Raw genomic sequence first — 20,418 nt, 5'->3', positions numbered from 1 at the left:
CAGAAAAAACATAAATATCATCTTTTAATGGTGATAAAGAAATCCCAAAGATTTTGCCATATTTGATAGAAAATTCTTGTGCTAACAAATCTTCTACAACGACAACAAGGCACATTAGCATTTAAAAATGACAATTGATACAGATCTAACAGACAGAGACAGTGTAAAGGAGAGTCAACAACACGCAGAGGCTATATCGCATAGCTGACGGTAGGACATAAGAAGACAACTGACAAAATACAACTTTGACCACAAACGTCTGGTTGGTGAGCACGGCACTCAATGAGGAACTGATGGCAACACATCCCTCCCCGCGCTGGGGGCACGGCAAGGTCCGTGTCAGCAAACACCCACCCAGCACGGACTGATGCCAGGGAGCGAGACGGCTCCCGCCGCACCCGGGATTCTGCCGCCCAACTGGGGGAAACGTTATACCTTATTTTTCCTGCACAGGTAAGTCACAGTAAAAAGTAAGGTGGTCTTTTATACATACTATACAACTTTTTCACATTTTATTCAAATAAACTATTTTGTAAACTGGTTAGGTCAGCTGACCGATGTGATCTATTCCATTCCTGAGGTCCTGTTTGGTTAAACTGATTGTCCAACTTGAAAAAGCTACTCCAGGCAAAATTTGCCATTTTGTTTATTCTGCAAAACATTGTGTCACAAATATCTAAAATTATTCTGAATGTAAAATAATTCAAAAGTCATACCCCAGAACATACCACGGTACCAGAGATGATGGTCAGAGACTCAAGAGGCTGATGAACTCAAAGCATCATGTGCTTACCAAAAAAAGCGAGGCTTTACCTCTCTCTAACCATGTTTCAACTGCATTTCAAATACACATACAATTTACTTCCTTAAGTCAAAAATTAGACATAAAAAACTTGGACCCAAGTCCAGCAAAATGTTTAGTTTCCTATCTTCCCGTGGAGTCCTGAAATCATTTGGGAGCCAGGCTAAGAGCTAAGTGCTTTCAGAGCTAGAGGGAGCTGGCAGTAAATTTACTCAATGGAGATTTGATTCTCCATCCAATGTTTTATATTTTGTGTATTTGCACATTAGAGAAACAGCAATATGCCTTAGCTTATATCATCTCTAGAAAATAAAACAGGAAGATACTAATTACACTAAAAACTAAATATATATATATTAAATATTTGCCATTTTACCTAACCAGAGGCCTCACTTTTAGCATTGTAATGATCTCAAAAGAAAATGCAAGACTCAGAATTATTTCCACTTCAGGTGGAATTTGATTGAACTAGTAAAGATCAAGTAGTTTTTCACATGAGCAGCTGATCCTACAAAGGCTTACAAACATGATAACCAAGTGCAAGTAATTCTTGGGAGTTAAGGTCATTCACAGTGCAGAGTCTGCACTAAAGACATTGCTCCTTTTATCTACGCCAGCATAGTGGAAGTGCAAAACCCTGCTAGCGTGGACGGTTACATCAGCATTGAAGTCTCACAACGGCATCCCACATTGAGACTCAGCAAAGCAAAATAAGCTACACAGACACAAAGCACCTTGTATGGCGTTAGCAGTAGATGACTGCTATCCGTGTCACAGCTGCATTAGCTTAGCTATGTTGGTGAAAGAAATTGAAAAAAATGTAGATCACCTCAATCATTTAATCACCTTTCCAGAGCATGTGGAAAAAAAACCGCAACAGACATTAATGCCCTGAAACAAACTATTTGCCTGAAGAGTTTCACCCTCAACTCAAAGGGTTTCCTTGTGTTCCAGTTTCTATGACCTTCTTCTAGACCAGCAGTCTCCTGCGGCCCAGCCGTGCACCTCGCTGCGCTGGGAGCACAGGGAGGTTAAGGTCAGTGCCGAGCCCTGCGCCTGCCTGCGTGCCCGGCTGCAGGGCCAGCTCGGGGGCTCCTCCACTGTTTCTGGAACGGAGGCGTGCGAGTGACATGACTTCAACGTTGCTTAAAAGCTCTTTGCACTGGCAGCACTGGAGATGATAGCAGGCAGCGAAGAGTGATGGAGAACAGGGAGTGAGCACAGCCCTTGGGTGAAAGATGCAGGGAACCGGACCCAGGGAGATGCGCAGTGTTGCTGGTCCTCTCAAGGGAGGACTGGCCACAAAAAGACTGGACTCCACCAGGTAAGCCTCGATCTAGGACCTGGCCCAGGCAGAGTTCACGGCCAACCTCAGCACAAGGCTGTTGGAAGCAGCTGGGTATCGACTGGCTTAAAACCCTGGTGGGGCAGCCAGGATGCTTTCACCTCTGCACTTCAGACCCATCAGCAGTGGATTTTAATGTCTCTTGGCACAAGCCAGCAAAAAGAGTGGAGACAAAGGAATTGCTGTGTTTTTTCCCAAGAGAGAGCACCTTTCTGTTCACCACCGCAGCCTGACGGGGAAGGAGCGCAGTAGTCATGGCAGCTTTGCTGCCCTGGCTGCAAGAGCCACATGTGGACTTGGATTAAAATTAGATAAAAATAAATAAGCATGAAAACAGAAACCCTTATGTATGCAGCTCAGGACAGTGACTCATGCAGCAACACTGAGCAGGACCTAGGTCCTGTGTTGTTATTCCACTTGTTATGGAGAAAGGCACATGGCTGTGTAACACAGCGCTGCAGTAGCCTCATAATAAGGACACCTGCAGGTTACGCCATCATTCCTGGGCAGCACCGTTACTCCTGCAGCTGCACAAACCCTCGCACAGCCCCACACCGGGCTAAGGCTCCAGCGTGCTCCTGGGGGGACACGCACAGTGGTGCTGCCCTGCCAGCTGCCCCCAGACCCAGCACCCAGGGGACTGGTGGGGTTTGGGGGCTGTTTTACGCTCTCTGTTCAGGAGCTAAAGCTCCTTATCAAAAGATCTGGCATGAAAACTGAGTAGCAGGTCACACGTAATAGCAACATACACAAAGGCAAGGATTCTTCTATTTACAGTCAATCATATGCAATGTCTTACAGCAAAACACAGAAAGAAGTGTCAAGGAGGTGGGTCTCGCAGTGCATTAGAGAGGAGCAGATGGAGCTGCAATGGCTTACAAGGAAATCAGGATCACTAAATCGCACAAGACTAAGGTTGGCAACGTCATTATAAATCCAAAAATAAGCACCATGTGCCCCACTGCAGTACCTTTCCCTGTTTTATGAAGTGGACTGAAAATTGTTTCCGTGTCAAAACATTCACACAAATGAAACATTTATTAGTGCAAATGCCACATTAGGAGGAACTGACACTACTATTTATAGCAGCAATAAACGTAAAAAAAGAGCCTGACATTTAGCAGGAGACTACTAAAGACATTTCCAGGAGTCTTTAGTATAACTGCAACTGTGAGTGTTAATTTCCATAATGCTGTGTTGTTGTCATTAATGAATGTGCTAATGATCTCTTAATTCTTCATTTAGACAGATAATTGCTGATTAGTACATTTGGGAATGGAGATCAACTGATTTATACCATCCTCCAGTCTGGCCTGGGGTTCTGAAGGTTGCACCTGGGATGAACGTTCCTGTTCCGGACAGATGCATAAACCCCAAACCAATCATTCTGAGATTCCCTCTTCCTATAGATCACAAACTAAGCTGCGAGGCAGGGATAAGAGAAGGCGTAGAAGGCAGTGGGTATAGCAGATTTCCCCTTATAAAATCTGGTACATTATCTGGACGTTATCTTAAATAAGAACATTAAACGTTGTTCTTTTGGTTGGCTGGCTGCTTTTGCTGTTGCATTTTAATACGGTTTCTTATGTTTTACTTGACACGGAATTTGGAGGCTATATTGCTAGTTGTGGCTGCACAAACAGCACTAAGGCCAAATATGATGGGCTCTAGCTAAACGTAAAACACTTCAGTGTATCTTTTAGCTGTAATCTAAATTAATTCTTTGAAAATCAATTTATGGCTGTTTTATTGTGCTTTTATGTAAACAAATACCCAGGAGCTACAAATATGCATCCTGCTAGCTTTGAAAAGTGCATACTTCTTGGAAGTAACATTGCTATTTCTCCCTTCCTGGCACAGGCAGAAATGGATTTGAAAAAACATCTTTTAATAAATAATTACTCTTTTCCCCGTCTCAGTTAGAATTTGGCTACGCAAACCTGTGCATAGTCACAGGTCAAAAAATCTCACCTGGACAGTATGGAAAGAGTAAGGGAGAGAGGAGTTGTGAGCGTAAAGAGGAAAGAATCATCCAGAGCAATTTCTCCTTTACTTCTATCCCATCCGTGGCTGACCTGCCTTAGAGGAAGTCTCCTGGCCGGCTGCGCATTCCTTCTCTCCCTCTCAGCTGCCCACGCCCGAGGGGCAAAGGGATGAGAGTAAGTAGCTGCGGGTACGCAAGAACATTTGCAATAACAACGTACACTGCTTCTTGTTTGCTGTGCTGCAATTTTTCATCAGGGCTTTGAGAAGGCGGCACTGCTCCCAGCACTGTTCTGCTCTCTTGAAAAATATTAGTTAAAATCAGCGTTTAAAAATGGTATCGAGGCTTTTGTTCAAAGTTCTAGAGATGCTTTCTAATAACGTGAACAAACTGTTGAAAAGGGACTCCCCCAGGCCATGGCACTGCCATCAGCTGAATGAACGTGCACGGGCCCGCACCGCTCTCCTGCCACCAGCCCGGCACAACGCCCTGCGGCGACAAGCCTTCCCAGGCTGGCACCCAGCTGCCGGAGCTGCCGCAGGCGTGCCAGCTCTCCCTCGACACCAACCCAGGGGCTCTGAATGGGAACTCGACACAGAACACATATGGCGAGGAATTAAAACATAATTTCCATCCTGCACTCACTCCCTATGTAGGCGTTAACCCCACTCACTGCTTTTATACGGTTTAGGCTAATCCACTCTGGTAATACCAATTCAGTAATTAAGATTATCCAAACTGCATAAGGGATTCTTAGACCAGAATAAAAAAGTTCAGGCAGGAGGTTACTGCAGAAAAGAAAAAATTCAGCAGTAGCTATTTGGGATTTGTCTCCTTGTATAAACACGCCTTAAGGCCGAGAAAGAACAATATTTGTGGTTTTTGAATACTGCAGAAGCTTTAGCATTATCTCTGATATTTGGAGACTTCTTTCCTTAACGATGCTAGTTCTAGAACACATAATGCATGGATCTCAGTTATGCACTCCTTTTCAATATATGCTACAGCCACCCCCTACCTCCCCCAGTATTTCTATACACTGCTATGATGTCCTATAAAAAGGTAGTAAGTTCAGTTAACATATAAACGTTGCCAGGTCCTGGGACTCATCTTTCTGCTATCTAGTCCTTCTCTTCAGGCACCAGCTCCTAGAGTGAAGCGATACATGACATTTCAGCTTTCATAGAAAGAAGGGGATAGTTACTGGTCTTAGCTCAGTAAAAAAGAAAACAATCCTAAACTCAAAATATATTTCTATTTAGAAAACGTTTCACGATTCATATTGCATTTTATTCCTTTTTTGACTCCTGACTCATTAAATGATTAAGGATGAGAATATTGTCTGTATACAACACCTTTTCCCCTTTAAAAGCTGGGAAGAACCTGCAATTCAGACTGTAAACTCCCCTGGGAGAAACCACCATCTTCCAAGGCTGTGCTGTGTGCAATGTACAGCTGGTACTCAGTAAAAACGGTTAACCTCTCAGTTCTGCCTTCATAATTGTATTCTATTAGTGTAAGAAAAGACAACCTCTTCCTACACGGTGCTTGTATTTTAGCATGAAGAGGCACTCTTCACTGTTCTGCATAATTTAAAATCAAAGTACAAAGTTTTATTTACGCTAACACAGTGAAATAACATTCAGCAAAATTTCTCTGCGTCCTTTTCTAATGGCTGAATTTCTTGGCCTGTCCATCTCCATTCCATGAAGTCCATGACAGAGCATGCATGAAGGGTCAATAAAACCTGCATTCACACATGAAGTCTGTGTGACATGGACAAATTCAGACAGATGTTGGATAATCTATCTGGCCCTTTTCATTTTGGTGCCTGTGACTGTGTCTGCCTGTATATAAAACTGGCTATAAGGGACTGTTTTCTGTTGAAACTCAAGAATTAAGGATTTTCCATATCTAATGCCCACAATTCTAAAGAGCTCCTAAGTATTAGGAAAACAAACAACTGACCTTAAGCATGAATCAGACTTCTAAACAGTCACCTCCAAATAAAAATCATTCCAAAAAATTCAAGATAAAGAGGCAAACTTTCCTGGCACGTAAATGCCAGCGTAGAAATGAGATAACCATGCCCCCATTGCCTGGCTACATTAGGCTCTCAGGAGACAACGACAAAGCCTTTAGAGGTGATCGGTGGTTAGAAGCTATTCATTAAGACCTTTTCATGCATGTTTAGATTTTATTTCTCTATCTGTCTCAAATTCAGGGAGGTTACAAAATCACCAACCAATCACTCCACAGTAAAGACCAGAGCAAACAGTCTCCGTCAGTCATTCCTTAGAAAATATAAGGGTGTGACGATATGGAAAAGCAATGCCAGAACGAGGGACAAGAAATGAGTTGCCTCGTATTATTCAGCTGGACAGGATGCCCAGACTACTTCAAAATCCCATCCCACCCATAAAGACAGGGTTGCAATAAAGACTTCAATGCTGATGATCAAAACTCAGAGGGGAACTGAGACATAGAAAGTTCAAGAGAGAAAAGAAAAAAGATGAACAACCATATGAAAACTCTTAGATTCACAGATTGGACATAATCAAGTTAAGAACTGCCTTCATTTAGTACCACCTATTGAATCACTATACTAGGTAAATTTAAAGCATCAAACCAGACTGCATAGTAACCAGTGTGTTAAAAACAACTCTGCCTCTTTTTATCTGAGTGCAGATATATTGCATAGGCATACAGACCCACAGCCATTTTTTTCCCCAGGCTTTGTTCCAGCTTGCTCCCTTTCTTAGTTCTTAGAAGCACTGGTCCCACTGTGCCCCTGTGCACCCAATGCGAAGTCCACAGCCTGGTGCACGCTGTGGAAGAGAAGGTGGTCCTCCCCCTCTTTAAAGAATTCTCCTCGGACCAGGGAACTCCTCACTGAAGGATTGCACTGGGCCAGTAGCACCTGGACATCTATCTCCCTGTAGTCCTTGCAGACCTCTTTGAGCGTGCGTATTCCTGCTGTGTCCAGAAACTGTACCGCACAACAGTCAATCACTATTGTGTGAAACCCCAGAGGTTCAGAGACAAAATCCATGGAGATGCTGGTTTGGTTGTCACCAGAATCCACCTCTTTCTCTCTAAGCATTTTTTTTGCTGCTTTTTTCTTTGCTGCCTTCACCCAGACTGGGTTGACCCCAGTTTGCTTGTACAGGGTGGATTTAAAGCACTCTTTGTTGATGTAGTAAAGGGGTGCTTCGAAACGGAACACCACGATTCCTGGCTTGGTTTGCAAGTTCTTGTAAGCTGACAGGGATTCATACGTTTCAGACTCTGCCACCCAGCCAAGCAGTGGTGCCTCTGGTCTCTGAGTTCGGAAAATGACGCAGAGCATAGAGAAGCAAACGCCAACCAAAAGACCAATCTCAGTGCTGATGAGTGCTGAGGCGGCCATAGTAACTAGCCAGATCACCGTGTCCACTCTGCTCAAATGCCACATTTTTGGCAGGTCCTTGAACTTCCGCAGGGCTCCTCTGAGGTTTACAATGGTTATGACAGCGAGGACACATTTCTGAAGGGAATAAAATAAAGGTGCAATGACAAGGAGGACTAATAGGATTAGCAAACTAGTCACCATGCCAGACATTTGTGTCCTACAGCCTGTGGACTCTTTGACAAGAGTCTTGGCAAGAGCTGCGCTTGTTATGAAGCAATGGAAGAAAGAAGGAATGATGTTGCAGAAGCCAATGGCATACATTTCCTGGTTGGCCTTCACGGAGTAACCATGCTTCTTGGCAAACATCTCTGAGAGGGAGACAGTGATGGCAAAGCCAATAATAGCTATGGGGATAGCATCCAAAGCCACATTAGGAATCAGGTTCCAGTCTGGAGGGCGGGGTGGCAGAAACCCAGTTGGGATGTGTCCAGCAATACTCGAGCCGTAAGTCTCTCTCAGCTTCCCAAAGTGAGACGCCAGAGTAGCTGCCACAATCACAACTAGTTCAACGGGTATTGGAGCCTTGAGCCTGGATTTAAAACGTTCATTAAGCTCTTTGGTTGGGATAAGTACAAGAAAGCACAAGAAGCTGGTGATGAGATCACAGATGTTGGTCTTGTGTATGTTTCTGAAGATGTTTATCCACGTGGTTACAAGGGAGCCGATGCCACTGCTCCGTGGAATGTCTAGGCCCAGGAGATACTTGGCTTGTGAGGTTAGGATGGTAAAGGAGGCACCCGTGACAAATCCACTCAGCAATGAATCGGAGAGGTACACTGAGACAAAGCCCACTTGAAAGAAACCCATGGCCACCTGGAAGGAATCAACAACACACAACAAATTAGGATGCAAATCTTACAGATGGCATCACTGTGGGACTCTGGAGGGAGATGGAACAAAAAACCCACTGTGCATGGCCCTGGAGGACAAAGCATGGTCTGAGCATGGAGGAAACAGTCTGCAGCATTCAGCTGCTCCCGGTACACCGCACTTAAATGAAATGCATTTCTAACACAGAGCAGGCTTTCTTGGGGGTATTCGTACTCTGAACCTGTGTTTGTTGTTTGCTCACTGGTTCAGTTGCAACTTCTAGTTGCCCTAGCGGGCAAAGAAACCTAGGGAAAAAAAAAGCATTTGAAATACTGGCTACTTCTGCCATTTCCTTCTCAAGTTCTTATAATCTCTATGAACTTTGCAGGGATCCAAAACCTTTTTCGTTGTCTTTGTCTGTCTTACACTTCAGCTCACAACCTGTAATAAACATATAGCTTATGGCATAACAGCTGTCCCTTGCATTGCATAAAGTTTGGTGCATCTGATTCATAAAGTATATGAGCTGCAAACTCTTGTGATGCAGATTATATAGAGATAATTTTTTAAAGTGCCTTGTCATTCATTTTTATTAATGTCAGCTGAATGGGCAAATCCTTGGTGCTCTCTCACAGGAATGACTGGGTTTATGGATACCTACGCTACACGTGTCTTCGCACCTGGTAAATGTTCCTTTCTCCCCATCAACCTTCATGCCAAATGGAGCATGGACCTTCTCACCGAAGTTTGCTAGGAACCTTTGAATTCCCTGAGCTGGACAACAGGGCTGTCTACACTGTTATCTGAAAACTGCAGGCCAGAACTTACAGGTATTAAACTTTAAGCAGTGTCAATTTGATACATCCTATTAGGTAGTTAAGGCAAAATAAAGAAGGCTAGGACCATGTCTGGAAACTTCATAAGAACCGCAAAGCATTACTGAACAGAAGGCAGGTTTGGGAGCTGGACTGACTGGCCATTGGCTCAGAGCCAAGCTCTAAAAAAGGCTGCCTCACCACCTCAGTAATGAAGTCAATTCAAGGTTTTTCTAGTTGTAAAACATTAGCAATAATTGTCTTACCTAGTTATGCTGTAGGCAACTGGTGTAAGCAGGCTTGCTTTTTGCAACTTGATTGTAAAGTTTCTGATACAAAGAATATGTGATTTTGGTTGGAGCTTCCAATAAAAAAAAAAAATACCTGAGGGTGTGAAGACCTATTGATTAGCAGGCAGAGAGCCAGCAAGTAGAATATGCCTAACATTCAGAGGGACTAAAGATAAAGTAATCTGACCTCTTCATATAAAGAAACTTAACTGTACTTGTACTTGCAAAGAATATTAAGTGCAATTCGTAACTCCCAAACTGCGTCCATCCTACAGTGATGAAACACAAAATCCAGTGTACCTCAGGAATCCCAGAATATTTCTGAAATTACTCAACACTAACTTGCAGTACAAGAAGTCGTCCCAGCTTGTGTCTAAAACCAGTGTTTTAGAGTATCACAGGTATGCTTCCTTTTCCGCTCCTCTACAGTTTGATTAGCTATCACCCTGGAGGTCACTGTAGGAACAAATGAACGTGAACTCACAAACTGAAATTCCACAGCTCTGCAGTACTGTTAAAACTAAATCCATTCTGGTTAATGCATGACACTCTAAAAACAAAGATATCTGCTTTAATTTAAGCAAGCAGTGAATTCTAGGAAGTAAGTAGAGACAGAGTGGTAAAATATTGTTAAGTAATATATTTTAATATGGTAATAATTAAAAAGTTTTATTTCAAATATATTTTATCACCTCAGTAGCGTCCTTTTCATACAGTGGCATTGTTTTGGCTTTGAATGGGCAAACAGCAAAGTTTTACAAGCACAGTGACAAATAAAAAGAAACTGGAAATACTTTTACTGTCCAGATTATTTTTTGATAAAAGAAAAGGCAAATGACTGAAGTCTGGAATTAAAAGCTGCCACACTACATTTTGGCCAAATGAAATTGAGGCCTAAGCTATAAGCCAGCAAAAAAAAAAAAAAGCTTCAGGCCACAGCAAGGAAGGTGGTGAGCAGATTGTGTGAGAGCAGCAGGTGGTTACGTGCAGGTCCTTACAGTCCCCATCAGATTAGCAATGCAAGCATGAGATGCTATTAAAAAAAAGGAGAGGGCACAGAAGAGTTTCTTGCACCATAGTAACTGGAGACCTCCAGTCCTCCCTGTGTCCGCTCCCCTGGGATGTGGATTGAGGAGACGTGCAAGTCCAGCAGGCTGTTCGTGTGGACAATCACAAAGAAGAATTAAAACTGTTTCAACAGAATACCTGTTTGTCCACCTCCTCTTACCTGATAAACTCCAGCTATGAAGGTCATGGTGGCTCCCACTGTAATTGCATAGCAGCTTTTATCACAGAGCAGCTCCTGCGATGTCTGATTCACAGGCGAAACGGTGGCATTAACGTACGCTGCTGTATCTGTGAGGACAGTGAGCGCAGCTGGCTCTAAGTCATAGCCAGCTCTCTGTAATTCACGATCCACCACTTGTCCCACCATCAGGCAAATCACACCGAAGATGCCAACTGAGATGTGGCGGGAGGTTCCAAATATGAAATAAATAATGCTAGCAAAAAAGGATGTATAAAGGCCATAAATAGGCTCCTGCCCAGCCAAAAGAGAATAGGCAATTGACTGTGGGACAAGCAAGACCCCCACAATCACACCAGACATTATGTCTCCCAGTAGGTACTCTCTTAGCTTGTATTTAGGAAGCCACTGCAAGACAGGAAAGAAACTGAAAACATAGTCTTTAACTTTGGCTGGAGTGCAGCTGCAAGTTTTCTTTGCTTGCTTAACCACCAGAGCCTTCATGCTCCTCTTCTTCTCTTGGGGCTCCAAGAACATTCTGTGATGGAAACTGTGTTTAGCATCATCTCCTTCTGGCATTTCAGTCACTGAACGGCCGTTGTTGAATTCTGCCATTGCTGCCATCTCGAGAACTCCCTAAAAACACAAAGAAGGACCATTTTCATTAAATGATAAATGAATGCGCTACATGAGACTTTTTAATGGAGTGAATACAGGATTTCTGAAAAGCAGGGGCTAAAAGTCTTAATTAAGCACAGAGAAAGCAACTTCCAAGCAAACTTGGAAAGAGCCTCCCCATTATATTCCTGTTAAGCAAGGAATCACCCTCCCTAGGAGGGAAGCTGATAGCCTATAGCATAAACCTGCTGCTGGCAATGTTGTGAAATGGAAAAGAATGCAGCAGCACTGTCTCTTGGGGAGGCTTCCTTGATAAAATCGCTATCTGCAGCCTGTTCCACCATGCCAAGAGAGACACAGGGTTTATTGTAGTCCAACAGCCACTTAAATTCAGTTGCTGAAAATTAACTACAATGAGTATATCTCTAACATTGCACAGCTTGGTCTAAATCTCATTTATATATATATTTTTTTAAATGCAGTGATTACACCTGCCAAATATTGTAAAGATTTTTTACCTAAGAAGATGCAATCTTTACACAGTGGCTTTATTTCAGCCAATGACACATTGCAAGGAATGCTCTTCACACTTTTTAAAAGCTGGTTTTCAAGTAAATTACACCTGACCAAAACAATATGCACAAGTGGAAAACATATTAATGGACATAATGGAAGGTAGGCAGAGCACTTCTGCCAGAACACTTGAACTAGTACAGGCTGCCTGCAAACAGTAAAACAAGGTGATTATATCAAAGCACATTTAATACTGGAAACACATTGCCTGAATGTGAAAGAGCAAAGTCTTGCCGAGACAAGCCCTAATGAAACTTGAGAATACCAGCAGTGATTGCCGGCATTCATACAGCACTCCCGCTTTCCAGAAAACATCCAGAATCCTCCAGAAAACCCTCTTTTAGCCGCAATACCCGCTACTACTAGTATGCTGAAGTTGTGAAATTTCAGCCAGAAACCCATTCGCCTGGTGCTACAGTGGAGTCAAGGCCAGAGACAGCAGCAGAACCCTGAAAAAAATCTAACTCCCAGGCTTCCCCTTCAAACACTGCCTTGAAGTCCTGGTGTGCTAATAACAACATACCCCCTTACGTGCTAACTACACCTCTGTGCAGTGCAAACATCAACAAACCTAATGTTCTCTGTAATGTTTATGACTGAATTAATTACCAGACCAGTATTGGAGCTAGCCGTGCTGAGGATGCCACTGAAAAGTCCGTCTCAAAATTTATTCACTTAATCAACGTTTCACAAGTAGCTATAAAACATGCACTGCTACTATCACTTCAGGACGAGTCTCTCAAAAACACGTGAGGGGAGAAGTGAGAGAAGTGAATTCAAGTGTGGTGCTTAAACTACCTGTTTCCCCTGCCGTCAGCCCACTACAGGGCACTGATCCTAGAGCTGGGCAGAAAGGAAATGCCTTCTTTTAGACCTCGGCCTAGCTGGCTGAAGCGCACGATTTCCATTCTTCCATTCCAGGTTTGACACTGTCATGTGTAGGTATCCAAAGTGCCGTGCGTCAGCCCCATATGATGGTTTACACACAGCCATGCCTCCGGCAGTCTGCTAGCTCAGAGATGAACTGCCTTCAGTTCTTCTAGCTAGAAAGACAACACCAACCCAAGTACCTACTGTCTTAAAACAGCCTAAGCAAATAATCCTAACCGTATCAAAGGAGCCCACATGAGAGTAGAGGCAGCTACAATACTTCATGTTTAGACTGGCTTCTCTTTCCAGATAAAAATATTCAGATATTTCTAGAAAAGCCTTCCAATTAGAAAGCAATTCAACCTAAGTAATCCAACCCTTCCACCTTACACCGTAGCATACTTCCCCCCAAGAGCTGCCAAGCTACAGCATGCAGAGGGCTATCTAAAGTCAACACACAGGACAGATGCCAACAGAGAGCCAACAGAAACTACCAGAGGCAGGGGTTCGCATTTTATCTTCTGCTCGACGCCAGGACTCCTAAAAGGTGTTTTCATTCACTACAGATGCAGAAACAGCGAGTGCCTCTCTGGTGGGTACGCTCCTGCATCCTTTCAAATACCCGAACACAGCTCACTCTTTGCTAGCCTGCCACTGAAAGGGAGCTGTGTTTCTAACAGAGACCTCCCTGGCTCCAAAACTGCGAACAGCATGATGGCATCAGCAGGGATGGATTTTCTGTGTAAGACGGGGGACGTACCCCTTCCTGTTATCATACCTATACAACTCATGCTCTGTCACATGCCGGGGCAGCCTAAACAGCATTGCCAGGTCTCATGCTCTGTGTGAGACACTTTACTAATACCTACCTCTCGTTCTCCATGCCCACCAGGTGTTTTTAGCAAGGTATCAATGCTTTTCTCCAGCTCCTGCCCTGTTCCACACTCCCACACCTCCAACTCTATGCCTAATCCATCTGAACCACGCACGGGGTCTGCAGGGTGGCCTGCAAACCAGAAAGATGACATAGCTCTAAGCACAGCTGGGGAGAACACGCCTCTTTGTGGCTGCTGTTCTGAGCACAGGCAGAGGAGCTGCTTAGGGAAAAATCACACTCCAAAAAAAAAAGGAAAAATGAAGCTTTAATGCACTGCTGGGTTAGGTGAGACCTAAGTGGAAAATTCCATAGTTTGAACTCAACTCCTATTTCTGGTATCTATGTCCTGCTTTCGGTCCTGGTCCTTATAACTGGAGAACCGAGAGTTCTGGATCCAAAGATTAGTCCACCCAGAACTTTAATACATATATATGTTTAGGGCTAAAGTTTCAAATGTATTTGTCTCCATATTTGCTCTTGTTACACATAGTCAATCCCTTAGCACACTGGAAGGAAAGAGAAGAAAGCTTCAGTTTTGCCTACCTGCCTTCTTGATTATTCCAAACTTCTATCTTACAGTCTCCTGGCCATGCATAATTACTGTATCACATACCTATATACACCTTATAATGACAAACTTCCCTTGCTTAATGCCTTCCAGTTCAGTATCTTTATTGTGTTTTAGAATAATTATAGGTTCAGAAGAGCCGTATGAAGAATTAGGATCTTTACGATGAGGAAAGGTGCACTGCAAGAAGCAACATACTCAAGATTACACAATGATCATGCATGGAGGAGAACCCATCCCTACATTCCAGATATCTAATCTCACCCACCCGTACAGTATTTCAAAGTCCACTCAGGGATTATATATAGCGCTTACCAAAAAAGCGAATACTACATAGTGAGAATTACATGAATATAGCGTACAAAAGCATGTGTCTGCAGTACTCTGCATAAGCACATTCTGTAGCTGTATTTGCTCAAGCAGTTTTATTCATTTCACAAGCACAGAGTTGCAAATCAAGAAGCTTTTCACCCAAAGCCCAGCAAATCAATACTGTAAAAGCTGGGGGAAAAAATTCACCCCCAGCCTGCCTTTTATGTATAGCAAATTACTTTAATGAATTTGTTTTCTGAGATTTTAGTAATGAAAATCCTTCTGATTATCCTCTCCCTCATCCAGGACTTCCAGACAGCTCACTCAAACCTGGGAGTTTTTCTTAACGTGCCAGGGAACTCCAACACGAAACCCAGATAGTTCAATTTAGTTCTGCACAGTGCAGTAAAACATCTGCATAGTAGACGACACGTGGGTTTTTAGGTTGTGTCTAGACAGTAGAGAAATGTTCTAAGTAAAAATCTTTTTGGCTACTAAACTCTGGGCATATACTGGATCTTTGTGTTGACCTGCATGACAGCTTTCTCTATGTGGCATGAAAGGGGCCTTTCATCACACAGTCACTGCCTCTCGTGATGTCAGGACACTAGGAAATGACACAATTTCCAACACTCATTTCACCCTTTTCTGCCTGAAAGCATTGCTCTGTATTATTTTTGTAACCGTTTAGCCCAAGCTTGCCTAGTAAAACTGGATTTTGTTCTTAAAAAAAAAAAAAAAAAAAAAAGAACGACAAACAAAAAAACCCACTCTCTGGTTCACTATACTGAAAGATATTTTGTATATTTAACTGGGAAAGGAAGCTACTGTGCTTTTTGTTTTCAAAGCTGCTATTTACATACAACTGAATTTGTATGCCTCAAATTCACTTTTATCAGCTCCTTTTGCCCTGAACAAGATCTTCAGGGGGTGTCTGATTGCCACGTAGCTTTACTTAAGATACAAAGACTACAACAGAGAACTGAGGACATTTCCAGTACCTCTCTGTTATCAAGTGACTGTTGTAAAATAAAGATAGGGGGAGGTACTGCATTCTTGAGATCTGATGACTTTTACAGACTGTTTCTGGATCCCATCTGGGCCTTTCTTACCGATCCCAAGACACAGCAGAGGTAAGCTAGCATCTGCCTAGCATCTGTCTTTGGGGAAACACTACCTGCAGCACAGGGCCTTGCTGGTCGGACTTCATTTCTCTGTTGCAGATCACAGTCACCTTGACAGTAAGAGAATAATGGATGGTAAAGCTCACTCACTTGCTGAAATAACGTACTACAAGCTTAAACTTAAGATGCGAGCATTTAAGAGTAGAAACTAAAAAGTGTTCTTTCTATGACACCGAGCTCGGTTTTCTAGATTATTTTTCTAGATTTCATGTGAATGAGTTTTCACTGTATGCGATCACTACCCACCCTGATGTGCCCACTTGCTAGACATAAGAAGTTGCATCCACTTAAAAACTAATGCATAAACACGTAATCTAAAGAGACATGAACAATTTTTGCAGAGATGTAAAGGATGTAAGCTCCCAACTGAACCAGAGTTGGGCTTCTACCTCTGGGTCCTTGAAAAATCTCACCCTAAGAGTATAAAAGGAAAGCATATCACAACATTTTGATAACAAAATCTTTGCCCTGACTCTTGTTGAACAACAGCCTTTTCTAAATAATCTCTTAACTGCTGTGGAGCAACAAGGAAATTCAATATTGCCATGATAACACCGAGATAGGCACTGGAATAGCACTGCATGTACCTTGGAAGAAAATTCAGATTTTTTGATAAAATCCTTAACATTCTCCAACAAAACATTCAAGCTACAAACATTTATTTCAACAAGAGACTTAAAATCATATGAATACCGAAATCTTACTAAGAACTGTAAAACGACACACCACATTTACCACGTTTAAGGAACACATTTGGGAACAGAGCTACCTTACTTTCAGCACAGTAACCACCAGTCATTAACTCAAGCGGGAAAACCTGCAAACCCGGAGAATAAAGAATAATTGAGTGAAATATTCCATCTCCTCCTCCTCCAAACGTTAGCTCTCCCGAGCACAGCAGCAGCAAAGCTGCCCACTGGCCTCGCACAGCCCCCAGCCTCTTCGGGCAAGGTCCCGCAGAAGCCGGCGGCCGCACTTGCGGCCAGCCCTTCCAGGAAAGCTGGCTCACCTCCGAGAAAGCAACTGTCCATCGAGTGCGACGGCTACACTGCCCTGCCCTGTCTGAAGCGGATCCCGCTTGAAGACAGCCGGCTGCGGCCTCACGCAGTGCTCCAGCGGTTCCTATCCGAACCGGATTTGTTACAGAGCGTTTGCTAAGCGGTATTTTCAGCAAGTCACTTCCCCGCTAGGACCCTCCCTCCTCCCGCCCCTACCGCTGCCGAGCGAAGGCGCCTCCTCGGGCAGCGGCCGCCCGCCCGCCCCGGCCCGCAGCAGCCCCCGGCGAGCAGCGGGGCTCGGCGGCGGGGCTGTGCGAGAGACCCCGCCGGCGCCGAAGGCACGGCCACGCTCAGGGTTTGCACGTCAAAAATTGGTTTTTCAAAACATTAAAATCTTCAAGAAGAACAAACAGCAATAAGAAATCCACACGCTTTCCATGCTCCTGAAATCGGGGATTTTTGCCGAGAGCCCGTACGCCGCTTTGGAAGCCGACCCACACCTAAGCTCCCCGGACAGCGAAGGGGCAGCTACAACGTCTTCACCTCAACGTTCAGTCTCATCCTCCCGGTCTCAACACCGCTCCCCTGCACCCAGCCCCTGCGGCGGGAAGACGCCCCCACCTCAGCAGCGAGCACCCTCCCCCGGCCCCCGGCTTTCATTTTCTATTTTCCTGCTCTCGTTCTGAGGCGCCGCCTTGCGAGCCGCCCCGCCGAGCGGGGCCGGGAGCAGCAGCCCCCGCGCCGAGCCGCCGCGGGCCCAAGGAGACCCCGCTGCCGGCCCGCGCCCCGCCGCCCTGCCCGTCCCTTCCCCCGCCCCCGAGGCCCGCCCGTTCCCCCGCGCCGCCCGCCTCCCCTCACGGCGCCGCTGAGGCGCCCACTCACCGCGGGGCCGCCGGCCGCTCCGGGCAGACCTCGGGCGGGCGGGACCCGCCAACCGACCGACCTCTGCGCCTGCGGGCGGCTCGGCAGCGCCCGCCCGGCCCGGCCCGGCCCGGCCCGGCCCTGCGCCTCGCCCCCGCCCGCCTACCCCGCGAGGGGGCCGGGAGCGGCGGGCAGGGGAGGGCGGGCAGAGCCGCCCCCGCCGCGCCCCTCGGCGCAGCACGGAGCCCGCCCACCGCCGACCGCCCGGCCGCCCCAGAGGGCCGCGGCGGTGCCGGCCGCCGGCCCAGTGCGGTGGGCCAGAGCGGGCCTCACCTGGCCTGGCCCGGCCCGCAGGGCCGCCCGCGCCCGTCCCCCGCCCCTGAGCTTCGGGTTTTACTTTCTAATGAATTCCAAGTGTGTTCTGAATTATGAGCGGCCTGAAAAGGCTGGTGCAGAGTGACTCACTTGTTCTGCTCCTTACCCCAGGAAAACAACCATCCTGAAACGAAAAACAAACCAGGGGAACTCTAGTGAAGAATCCACCTTTCAGTTAATGAAGTTGCACTCACGCTTTTAAGTTGAAAGATTAATTATGTGTTGGTAACTTGAGGTAAAGTGACCTTAAACTTTACATGGCTGTCACAGGTAAAAATACCGGAGCAATTTCTGACAGAGAAAATGGCCTCGATTTGCTTTGGGGTACAACTAGTATTCATAAAAAATAGTCTTTTAAAATCCCTCAGTGGTGTTTGCTCCAGTGTCCAGATCTGTCTGGGAGGTGCTTCCAACTGGGAAGGACAGAGGATCTTTGACAATGTCGGTATTGAAAAACACCATTTTTTTGTTCAGCACTCTTTCTTTATCTCTGAACTGGAGCTTCAAGGTTGGAGGGGCCATACCCAGCCCCGTCTGCCTTACCTTCATCGTTTGCACAGAAAAGCAGACATTCCCTGAAATCAAACATTGCCTAATACTTGCATTTCCAGCGCAACCTCGAGCTGCCAAAAAGCCCATCAATATGTGGTCAGAGAAAGTGAGACCAACTTCAAGCCTGCAGAATCCATGCTTGTGTCTTTTGGTCTTAGGCAAATGCTATAAATCTCGCTGTAGAAATACGGAATATTTCCAATAGTAAACATTTACCCTCTCCACAAGGTTTTACCTAGACGTGATGGTAGCTAGAACCTGCAAGTCGCAAAGGAAATAGAAGAGGTCCCTCCCTCTCCCCTGGCTACCCGCCGTCAAAAGCATCAGTGGCTCTGACTTCCCAGTCCTCTTAGGGACTTCCACAGGAGTTTTAATTGAGTTTGAAGTATATGGTGACTACAAGAGCGAATCCTTGTGAGGAGTGACATCTGTGACTAAAGCATTAAGAGGAGCCTTTTGTGTAGGGACTCTGCAGAAACCTAATAAGAAACCACAAAACCAAGCTACAGGCGTTACAGCATTTTCGTCGTTGTTCTAGAGGCATTGGCTGCGGAGCAGCTTGCATCACCAAATACATCATGTCTTCATGGAAGAAACAGGGAAATAATAACTTCTTGGAGCACAGATAAAGAACGTGATATTAGAAAAATTCCTAAGCATTATTTTTTTTCTGAATCACTGCTATTATTAGTGTTTTTTTTCTTTTTACTGTACACTGGTTTTCTAAAAAGTGGGGGGAAAAATCCAAGTAAATATTTAAGATAAGTAAATCATTTAACCTTCAACTGCTTTCCTCTTCTCAAGGTATATTAACTTTTATGGTTAATATATTTCTGTGCTAAGGGAACCTTTGGTGTTGGAGAAATGTGCTTCTGGGTTCCTCACGCTCCAGGATCTCCTGCCAAGGAATGGTGAGCTGAGGCTTGCTGACACAAACGCTGGCGTATGCCACCTGCCCGTCCCACTCAGTCTGCCTGTCAACCCGCTGCCTCCGGTTCTCCAGATTGCCCCATCATCTTTATATCAAATCTCCAGAGACCTGTTTCTCAGACACAAAATAATCTTGAAAAACACTCCATTTTGTTCCAGTGGGCACATACTCCTGGGCAGCCCTGCACACCGCAGCCAGGGAAGCCCTCCCACCTTGCTTCTTGCCCGGCAGCGTTCGTACAGCCCCGCTGCGCCCTGGTCCCCTTGGCAGAGCTCTATGGGCTGCATGAGACGGTGTTATCGTCCCTCTCTGCTCCGTCAATAAAATCCCTGTGCAATGGCTCTCCCTGGTTCTTCTCAGTCCTCTCCAGGCTTCCAGCTCTGCTTCAGCACTCAGCAGATAAAGGCACCCTCTGATTCCCCCCAGCTCTCGGCTGGTTTATTCCACCTGGCTCCCAGCCTTGTGTAAGGAGCCTCCTGCTCTCAGTCGTGTCCTGCCACTACGTCCCTGCCCACTGCCTCGGTCCTGCCAGCTGTACAGCTCCCTGGCAGGACGGGTGGGCTATGATGAAAGCAGCTAAAAACATGTGTTCTTTTCTCTCCTTGTCCTTCCTTCCCTGTACAACACGCCATCCACTGAGATTCAGGCCTGCATTTGCAAAATATTGCATAAAGTTTGGAGGTGGAGAAGATGGGAACCGCCTAGCTTGCTGCCCAGAGAATGAGATCTGTCTGCGTATCGGAGCTCGTACAAACCTGCCTCCCCATGCAGGCAGCTTGTCCAGATGCGGTGTGTCTGGCTTATTTAGAAATCCCATCAGACTAAGTAACAGAAAGAGGCCTGTCCTAGCTTTTGAAATGCATTTTATTTATGCATTTGATTATAAATTCGTGCATGGTGCAATGCTTGGCAAAAGCGAAAAAAGAGCCACAAAATCAGCTACTTTTCTCTCCTCC

At 45.3% G+C, this 20,418-nt stretch overlaps 1 protein-coding gene across 1 annotated transcript; it reads right to left on the bottom strand.

The window, feature by feature from the left end:
• Positions 1-11: 11 nt before the first annotated feature.
• On the bottom strand, positions 12-17,710 carry LOC309596308 (sulfate transporter-like). The gene is made up of 6 exons (XM_082324351.1): positions 17,626-17,710; positions 16,755-16,867; positions 16,515-16,562; positions 15,739-15,795; positions 10,726-11,379; positions 12-8,395 (listed from the first exon to the last, which is right to left on the bottom strand). Exons 3-6 carry the CDS (start codon positions 16,542-16,544, stop codon positions 6,890-6,892), a joined length of 2,247 nt encoding a protein of 748 aa, XP_082180477.1. The 5' UTR covers positions 16,545-16,562; positions 16,755-16,867; positions 17,626-17,710; the 3' UTR covers positions 12-6,889.
• Between the last annotated feature and the right edge of the window lie 2,708 nt (positions 17,711-20,418).

Source organism: Platalea leucorodia (genome assembly GCF_965183815.1).
Source record: "Platalea leucorodia genome assembly, chromosome: 11".
NCBI classification, from domain to species: Eukaryota; Metazoa; Chordata; class Aves; order Pelecaniformes; family Threskiornithidae; genus Platalea; species Platalea leucorodia.
This window is presented reverse-complemented; position numbering and strand designations above follow the sequence as displayed.